This window comes from Peromyscus eremicus, chromosome 15 (genome assembly GCF_949786415.1).
Source record: "Peromyscus eremicus chromosome 15, PerEre_H2_v1, whole genome shotgun sequence".
NCBI lineage: Eukaryota > Metazoa > Chordata > Mammalia > Rodentia > Cricetidae > Peromyscus > Peromyscus eremicus.
In genome coordinates this window covers 61,649,482-61,658,883 of record NC_081431.1, presented here as the reverse complement: position 1 = coordinate 61,658,883, position 9,402 = coordinate 61,649,482, and the positions used below count along the sequence as shown (strand labels likewise).

General features: G+C 53.2%; 1 protein-coding gene across 1 annotated transcript in view; it reads right to left on the bottom strand.

The window, feature by feature from the left end:
• Window positions 1-2,916: 2,916 nt before the first annotated feature.
• Mapkapk2 (MAPK activated protein kinase 2) overlaps window positions 2,917-9,402 on the bottom strand; it is a 43,481-nt gene continuing 36,995 nt past the window's right edge. Inside the window, exons 2-10 of the mRNA XM_059280228.1 lie at window positions 7,454-7,593; window positions 7,190-7,254; window positions 6,844-6,923; window positions 6,310-6,436; window positions 5,704-5,779; window positions 5,214-5,338; window positions 4,053-4,138; window positions 3,855-3,935; window positions 2,917-3,319 (exon numbers count right to left, since the gene is read on the bottom strand). Coding sequence (XP_059136211.1) covers window positions 3,182-3,319; window positions 3,855-3,935; window positions 4,053-4,138; window positions 5,214-5,338; window positions 5,704-5,779; window positions 6,310-6,436; window positions 6,844-6,923; window positions 7,190-7,254; window positions 7,454-7,593 — 918 coding nt within the window. The 3' untranslated portion in view covers window positions 2,917-3,181. The remainder of the gene's footprint in view (window positions 3,320-3,854; window positions 3,936-4,052; window positions 4,139-5,213; window positions 5,339-5,703; window positions 5,780-6,309; window positions 6,437-6,843; window positions 6,924-7,189; window positions 7,255-7,453; window positions 7,594-9,402) is intronic.

The following is a 9,402-nucleotide window of genomic DNA, read 5'->3' as shown; positions in this document are numbered from 1 at the left end:
TCATAATGAAAACCCAATTGCTCCCTCAGGGGACCTAACCCCAGGTTAATGAGGATTAAGCCTGCATCAGCACTTCACTCAATAAGCACCCAAAAATGTCAAGAATTCCTCTCGATATCTTCAAGAAGTATATCCAGCCCATTCACCCGACAACCTCACACCCATGAAAGCTAACATCTGCCCTTAGAGAAAAGTTCCCAATGCCTTTTGACCCAGCTCATCAGGGTGAGCTGAGTTAGAGAAAGGGGGTGCCGCAGAGCTGGCACTGGGGACAACAGACTGTTTCCTGCTGTCCCAGGGGACCCACATGGAGTGGTTCACAATCACCTGTAACTCCAGCTTCAAGAGACCCGACCCCTTCTTCTAGCACTCCTGGGCATCTGTACACACGTGGCATACATTAACACAGTCACACCAAAAAAATTTTTAATCCTTTTCCCTCAAGTTAGAGACCGGGAATCTGAAGACCGTGGAAGTGAGGTGGGGCTAACAGAGGCGTGGCCAGACCTCCCGCCTTTTTGTAGTCTTCTTTGGAAGGCAGTATCAGACCTTGTCAGCTGGACCAGGAGAAAGCAAAACGCAGGGGCAAATAGTCCTGGTGCCCTGAGATGAGGCGACTGTGAGACAGTCCTCTGGAGCAGAACAGTGGCCCCCAAAGAAGTCCACGCTATTCCTGGTCCAGCAGATATATCACCATCCATAGCATAAAGGACTTTGCAGACGGAAGGAAGGTTAAAGTCTTAGTAATGGGCTCCCTGGGCTAGGCCTGGGCTAGCCCAATCTCATCAGACTGGTCCTCAGGGAAATCCTTCAGGCAGTGTCAGAGAGAGCACAACACAAGGATGGGAGAGACACGAAGTGGCTGGGAAAGACACAACAGCACGTGGTCCTGCAGAGCCCTGTAAGCACAGTGAGGCTCTACCAGGCTTCTCGCCCACATGGCCATCAAGTAACAACCATATTCTGGGCCACTACGTTTACCACAGCTACAGAGGCGCCTTCTCAAGCCTGTAACTCAGACGGCAGGCTTCATTCTGACACCCCTGTTAAGTGCAGACAGAGTGCCTTTAAAGCAAGAGTGCCTGCTGGATGACTCTCCGGGTCACGAGAGTGCTCTCAGGTGAGTGGCCGAGACACGAGCCCTTGGACGGCTAGGGTAGTAAGCAAGTGTGTCCTCCAGAGGAAGGGCTGGCGGAAGACAGTGAACAAACACCCCAGGCCCTGAGATCCTGAGGCCTGAGTTCGAGCCCAAACCAACAGCTATGTGACTGTAAGCACAGGGCTTCCCCCTCTGGGTCGGTAATCTCACCAAGTAGGGCCAACTCACCACGCTGCCCCTCCTTTCTCCCCTGCCTGGGGACAGAAGCTGTGGAGTCAGCAAACCAGCTTCTTCTAGGCTACGCTTTGCCAGGGACACTCAGTTCATCACAGGGTTTCTGAGGAGGCTGGGTCACTGTAACTCAAGGCACTTTGTTTCTGCCTGGCCTGTACTGCTCCCTCCTGGAAATCTAAGGTATTACAACCACCCTGGTTTTAAGATTAGAACCCTTCATGCGTGGGACCCACTTCAGTGATTTCTCCCACCCACCTGCCCTGACTCCAAAGAGATCAGCGCTCACTGTCACAGGCCCTCATCTAAGAGGGGCTATTCCCATGCCGATCCATCAAGGAGGCCCTCTTCTCCCCTCCAGGGCTCTGCCACCCACCACAAAAGGCCCTTTCCACAGTCTGGAAGAGCAGAGGCAAGAGGTCAAGGCCTGAGCCCCGGAAAGGAAGAGAATGAAAACTTTCAACTGTTAAATTTGTTTAGTAAAGACAATTTTGCTCATACAAAACAAGTTTACAACTGTCTGAGTGTGAACACACCGTCAAAGACGAGGGAGGAGCTGCAGACATCTGGGCCCTGCGCCTCCAAGCCCAGAGATGTCCAGGAGCCCCTCCTCCACCAACCCCTGAGGGAGCCGCCCCTCCTCCAGCGAGAGGGGAGGGGCATGGGGGACCATGGCACAGAGACTCTTCCCCACCTGGCCCTCCTCAATCCTGGGGAGCCCCCACCCAGGCTGAGTTGTTAGAGGGTAAGGTGGCTAGTGGGCGGGGACAGAGTCAAGACATCTTTGGTGTGAAGACTGTCCCACCCACCAGGCCATATGGTGGAAATCCAGGAAGACCACACATGGCCTTGCCCTTGCCAAAGAAGGGAGGTTGGCAGGTACCCCAGAGCTCGGGGAAGATGCATGAAATACAAACGCCTTGCAGCATAGCCTTCCCAGGCTCACCCATGGGAGTGGAGAGACAGCCCATTGAGAAACGGCTAAAAATTTCAGAGAACTCAACAAGGGTGGGTTGATAACGGCAAGAAGGGCACGCAGAGGCTACTCAGTGGCAGAGCCTCGGGGACCTAGGACCAGCACTACTTTTGAACAGGGCATCCTGAGAGGGCCCAGTCCTCCCGATGGCTGCTAGTGCCCCTCGCCGCCTCCCCTGCCCAGCTAACACAGAGGCCATGACTACCCGGCTCAGGATCTAGACAAGCTATGTAGGCCTTTAGGCAGGCTCAGTTCAAGCCGGAGTCCCTGCAGCCCTGGCTTCCCTAGACCCTCCAATGCCCGCCCAGTCACTGGCACGGGCCTGGGCATACACACATGCACACGCTTACTCCTCCTCTGTTGTGCACACTGGTGATGTCTGGGGGCTTCAGCAGGAGGCAGGAGGCACGTTCCTCCCCCCTCTCCCTGGAGCTCCCAGATTCTAGAGCCAGTGGGGACCCCAGGTTACAGCAGGAGGCCAGAGGGGACAGATGGGACAAGCCAGGGACACTCCCTGTAACAACTTGCACAACACCCTCGGGTGAACCCAGCCTTTGCAGACGGGAATGGACTTAGGGAAAGGACGAGGAGCAGGAAAAGGACAATAAAAGAGGTTCCATAAAAATTCTATGTCAAATTACAGATAAAATGCCAAAGGAGAGCGGGCTCGAGAGCACCTCACCCCTCCTCACACATCCTCCCCCAGCCCCTCTCGAGGGAGGCCAGAGCCAAGGGCAGAACTCAGCCAGAGGCGTTTCTGGGCTCCACGTAGCCCAGGACAGGAGGCAGCAGTGGGCAACTTGTGTCTCTTTGTTTCAAAAATATATTCGTGTAGAGTTATTGCTTGTCCTCCAGTGGGGCGGGAACAGAGCGGCTCAGTGGGCCGCGGCCTCCACAGCACGAGCTTTCTTCCGCCTCTTCAGAAGCAGAGGGTTGGATGCGTCTTCGATCTTCTTTATCTTGATCTGCTCATAGTCAACACGCATCGTGGCCAAGGCACTGGTCATCTCCTCCTGGGAGCGGGGTCCGGATCATGCAGCAGGGAAAGAGGGCAGAGACGTAAGCAGTGAGAGACACACAGGCAAGGCAGAACAAGGGTGGAGAGCAGAGGCCAGCTTGGGTCCACACTGCTGAGTGCAGCATCCCCAGCACTGGGTCCGCACAAACTGGCGACTGTGTAGCTACTCCCCCAGGAACCCTCTGACGAGCCCCGGGCCAGCCATCAGGATCTCTGGGACTGATCCTGTAGGCCCTGTAACAGGCCACTGCCTGGACGGGGGCTTTAGCACCTCCCTCTGAAGACTGAGGAGATAGTACCCAATGCCCTTTCAGGTCCTATCAGAGCCCTAGGGAGAAGGGGGCTCATGGAAAGCAGCCATCCGAGTCTGGGTAGACAGAACCGCTGCCACAAGCCAGTGAAAGCTTTTTGTTGCTACGGGATGTTACACTGGGATGAAGAACACAGACCCAAACTGTCCTAGGTCAGGGCCAGCACTCGTGCTGGGACTTCCTCTAAACTGCCCTCACTCAGTGGCAGGTGTCCCTCACCTTGACGTCCTCCCACCGTTCCTTGTCCTCCTTCAGGACACGGCTGGTGTGCAGTGGGGTCTGAGGGACCTTCGTAGATTGCTGAGGAGAGAGAAACAGGATCAAGTGACAGTGTGGAGCAGTAAAGTCCGGATGAAGGCACCACACTGAGCAACAACAGTCCCTTGCAACCAGGTCTCCCCAGCCCATAAAGCTTACCATGATCCAGGGGTGGTTCATGAATTCTGTGATGGTCATTCTCTGGGTAGGCTCTGTTTTCAGCAGATTCCGGATAAGCATCTTCACTACAGGGCGAGGCAGAAGACACAGTGATCAGAGAATGGGACAGCTCAGGGGACGGGACAGCTCAGGGGACGGGACAGCTCAGGGGACAGTGTGGTGATATTTTGTTTGTGCACTCCAATAAAACTTATCTGAAGATCAGGAAAAAGCCAGCCACTATATTAAACAAGTCAGACAGTGGTAGCACACGCCTTTAATCCTAGCATTCAGGAGGCAGAGATCCATCTGGATCTCTGTGAGTTCAAGGCCACACTGAGAACAGAGCTAGGTATGGTGGCACATACCTTTAATCTCAGCACTAACCATGGAGGTCTAGAGGTCTGTACAGACAGATAGGAAGTGATATAGCTGGGCAGAGAGAGGAAGTAAGAGGGCAGGGACAGAAAGGTATATAGGCATGGGTATACAGGAAGTAGGCCTCTCTTTGGCTGAGGATTTCCTAGTGGTAAGAACGTGGCTGGCTTCTTTCTGCATCCCTGATCTCTCAACTTTTCACCCCAATATCTGGCTCCGGGTTTTTTATTAATAAGACCAGTTAGCAATTCATCTTACAGGACAGGACAGCTCAGGGGATGAGGGGATGGTTCAGCGAACAGGGATGGACAGTTCAGGGGACAAATAGTTCAGGGGACAGGACAGCTCAGAGGACGGGACAGCTTAGGGGACAGAGACAGCTCAGGGGATAGGACAGCTCAGGAGCTATTCTTTGCCCTGCACTTTTCTGCATTAATCAGGCTCAGAAGGAGTCTATATGGAGACAGCTACCCAGGATCAGTGGCTCCAAGGCCCATCATGCTAAACCATCAGACAAGCCTACACAGACCCAGGGCTCTGACCCCACCTCAGGCACTTCCCAGAGGCAAGACACACCTAGAAGGCACAGGAACAAGTGCAAGCCCCAGTTCCAGCACCTACGTGAGACAAGCACCTGTACCTCTATGTGCACACACTCGCTCACACACTCTTTCCTATACCTCCATGTGCACACACTCGCTCACACACTCTTTCCTATACCTCCATGTGCACACACACACTCACTCACACGCTCTTTTCTTGTTCCCGAAGGCTGGTTCCTACCTTCTTCTGAGACTTCTGACCATTCTGGGTTAGGAAACTCATACTGGCCCATTCGGATACGAGTCTTCATACCCGGAGAGATGGCAAGGCCATGGTTGGAATAGAAGGGGGGATACCCACACAGCCTAAAGAAGAGAAGGACAAAGTGGGTGTTATTTAGGAACCTGTACCAGGAACAGGCTGAGAAACAGTCTCTTGAAATAGTTGCAGAGAAACAGGAAACTGTTGATACAGGCACAGCAGGACCCAAGAATCTAATGTGCCAAGGATGTCAACTAAACAGTCTAGCCCATTAGCTAGTTTGTACCACCACTTAGCAACCAGAACCTGCTAAGCATCAAGTGAAGCAGGGGTACAGGGGATTCCCAGGGAATTCCCCCATCCAAAGGGGAAATGTCTGTCTCTTCCTCTTGTCCTGCGAAGGTACAAGCTTCTCCAGCTCCCTAACGTACTGCAGCCTAGCACCCAGCCCACACCCCGGCCCACTTACAGAATATACATGATGACACCCAAGGACCACATGTCACAGGATTTGTCATATTTCTCTGGGCCCAGCACTTCCGGAGCTGTAAAGCAAAGATCACTGTGGGTTGTCCTGGCTCTTTGAACACTGAGACCTCCCCTGTTTCTGAGTCCTTCATCCCATCATAATGGAAGAGCAGCTGGAGTGGGGGAGGAAACAGAAGGCCCTGCCCCAGAAGGGGCTCTGCAGCTAGACTCTTAGGGTGGAAACATTCCCGAACTGCTGAAGACCTGCAAACACTCGTTGCCCACTTAACTTCACAAACATGTTTTGGGAGCTTATTCTGTGAGTCACCTGGGACTTTAGCTCCACAGAGAATGTGACAGAAACTATGGCTCTTCCGAAGAGTAAACAGACACCTAATTGTGCCCTAAGCCCAGCAAACTATTTTCATAACACCGGTCACAGCTTAACTTTGGCAGTCTGCTTGTGATGGAGTCCGGTCAGCCAGTTCCAGGTAAAGACATAAAGACTTGACACTCCTAGGATCTATGGTCTCCGGAAACCAGCAAAACAAGGGGCTGGGACACAGCCTGGGCAATGGCTCAGTCCTTGGGCCTCCCCTAAACTCACCTACATAGTATGGTGTATAACACGGAGTGGTCAGAGAGTTGTGACTGGTGGTTTCCTTGGCAAAGCCAAAATCGGTGAGTTTCAGAATGGCGTTGGGCCTTTTGGAAGTATATAAGAGGTTCTCAGGCTGTAGAAAGAGAGATGATGAAGTAACAACCCTGTGGAAATACTGAGAAACCCAAGGGCAAGGATTGTGCCTTCCCTTCATCTGCTCCACCAACCATGCATCCATCCAGTCCCCCTGCACTGCACACCATGAGGACATCAGCTCCCTGCTACAGAGGGCCAGGAAACCAGAGACCAGTGCCTGGAACTGTGGGGAACACTGCTGGGCCAGAAAGCTGTGTGTGGGACCGTGTGGTACTGATGAGGAGACCCAGGGCTGAGCGCGGCCAAAGAGGGCTTCACTACCTACTCCACAGGCCACAGACTGGTCTGCAGACCCACCCTACCCTGAGGAACCAGGCGACGATCAGGGTGTAAGGGCACTCCTGGTCCCCTTCTCCCCGCTCATGGGCTATAAAGAAGGGGTACCTTGACATCCCGATGAGCAATGTTGATGGAGTGCAAATACTGGATGGCTTCACCAATGCTCTTCATGATTTCTGACGCTTCTACAGAGCGGAGAGAGAAACGCACGATGAGGTCTGAAATCTCCAAACACCAACCTACCAACGCAGCCTCAGTCTCCCACACCCACCAACTCGTCAGAGACACAAAGAAGCTGGGAACTGGCCCCCGGCTGAGGGAGAGAGGTGCTCCTAGCAGTGAGCCTGAGAAGGCAGCACCCCAGCCTCTCCTGTGAGCAGGTCCCGCAAAGGCCCTACAGTTGCCTACTACCTTGTTCACCAAAGCTATCCCCACAGCAGACCCTCTCTACCTCTTTCTGTGAATGCCTGGTCTCCTCGGTCCTGGATTCGACTAAAGAGCTCGCCACCATCGAGACTGAAAAAAAAAAAAAAAAAGGGCACAGTGAAAGATCTGGAAACTAGCAAGTCACCCCACCCCCACCACACTCCACTGCCCCCAAGGGAAATCAAGGGCTGATATTCCAAGCTTCAAGGTCCCCAGCGGGCTGCGTCCAGAGGCAGGGGCAGCTCAGTGTGACGGGGCTAAGCTGGACAGGAGACCGCAGGCCGCTCACCACTCCATGACGATCAGCAGACACTTCCTCCCCGCATACAGGTTCTCGTAGACATCGACGATGTGCACGATGTGTGGGCACTGGGAGGCCCTCCAGTGCAGCTCCACCTCTCGGCGCGCCTTCGGACAGTCCTGGAGCATCTGCAGGGACAGCACCTCCTGAGCGACACGCGTCCACAGGGGAGAGCTTGCGCCCCCCGTCCCCCACGCTTGGTGGAAGCCATGTCCATGTGGCAGCTTTCCCACAACACCACAAATGCGCTCTCTCAAGGCCTAAGGCCTCTTCCATGGCATCTTCCCCGGTCTTTCTCCCTCTGGGATCCTAGGATCACTCGGCGGTAACTTTAACCACTCTATGCAAAACATCAACTTGACTGTCCAAAGCTTGAACAGCAAGGCTGAGACAACCCTCATCCCCAGTAGCCACCGAGGCCTTCCATCAGCCAAGAGAGTGAAGTCTGCAGAAGGCAGGAAAGTCAAGTACCGGAGGGCAGTGTCCCGTGGAGACAGACTGAAAAGAACCACTACAAGGAAAGGTGGACAAGAAAGGGAGAGAGTCCCGAATCAGCAGGAACCGAAACCAAGATCACTCAGACCTACAGCAGATCCAGACAGACGGCCTCTGGAGTCAGCTGGGTGCTGGTCGGAACCCTAGTGTCAACCACATCTGCAGCCTTGAGCAAGTTGTACAACTCAGTGAGCCTCCTTCACTCCACTTCCTCTTCCCTAGACCAGGTGTCCAGGGGCCTTAACTCAAACTGGACCCTCACCAGCCTTAAAGGCTCATTAGTGTCATTTCTAGCTTAGGAACAAGCCGAAGATCCAAAAGGCCCAGAACTCTGAAGGCTATTTATCGGGAGGCAGCCACAGAAAAAGGCCCAGGGTCTAGAACGTCTCCTGCACCAGCGGCTAGGAGCATGCTGTCACCATGGAATACCAGTAAGGGGACTGGCCTAAGACCACAGAGTAGTGTGTTGAAGGGAAGCAAGTGAAACACGCAGCAGCAGCTTCCCAAATCCTCGTGACATCACCAAGCATCCCATATCCCGCCAGGCACACCTACAATGCCAGCAACTGGGAGACCAGACAAGAGAGAAAGACTTCAAGGCTGATCTCAGCTCCAAAATGAATCCAAGGCAAGCCTGGACTATGTGAGGCCCTATCACAAAACAAAACAAAACAAAACAAACAAACAAACAAAGAATAATTTCCTGACTGCTTAAACTCTTTTAGTAGAATTCTGTTGGGAGCCAAAGGCATCCTAACACACCTCCGCTTTGTAAAATGGAATAACAGCTTGTTCACGGACAGGCTATGAAGGTTGAATTGTGTTCAGTAGTAGTAACTATCATTGTTATAGAGTGCCTGCTAAGTGTGGGGCATAAATGCTAAAATCCTTAAGACATAGACCCACACAGACTTACCAATACATCACACATTCCAACGACTCTGGACACTGTGCAGGCCAAGCTGGCAGGCAAACAGACAGGCCAGGGAGCAGACAGACAGGCAGGCAGCGGAGGCATCCAGACACATGATAAGGTGAGAACTGGGCACTGACTAAAATAAAGTTATCTGGCCGAGGTAAGCAGGGGGCTGAGAGGATAGCTCAAGTCCATGAAGCTAGTACCTGGTAAGGAGGTTCAGCCAGCTGAGGTGCAGCCAAAGGCAAGCACAGGACCCTCTAACGAGAAAACAAACGTGCTTTCATGCCGTGCTCCACGCTGTGCTGAACTGTTTCTAACGGACACACTACAAGAGAAGTAGCCCGCCCAAGGATACGCTTCTAGGAAGACAGCCATGGTCTGACTCCAAATTCCAAGTCTCTCTACCCTGTATCTCAGAGTCTAAGAGAAGGCTAGAGGCTGAAATTTCTCAGAGTGGCTTCGAAGAAGCAACTTCCCATGCAGAAGCCCACAAAGAACCAACTAGATCCCTGTCTCCTCACTA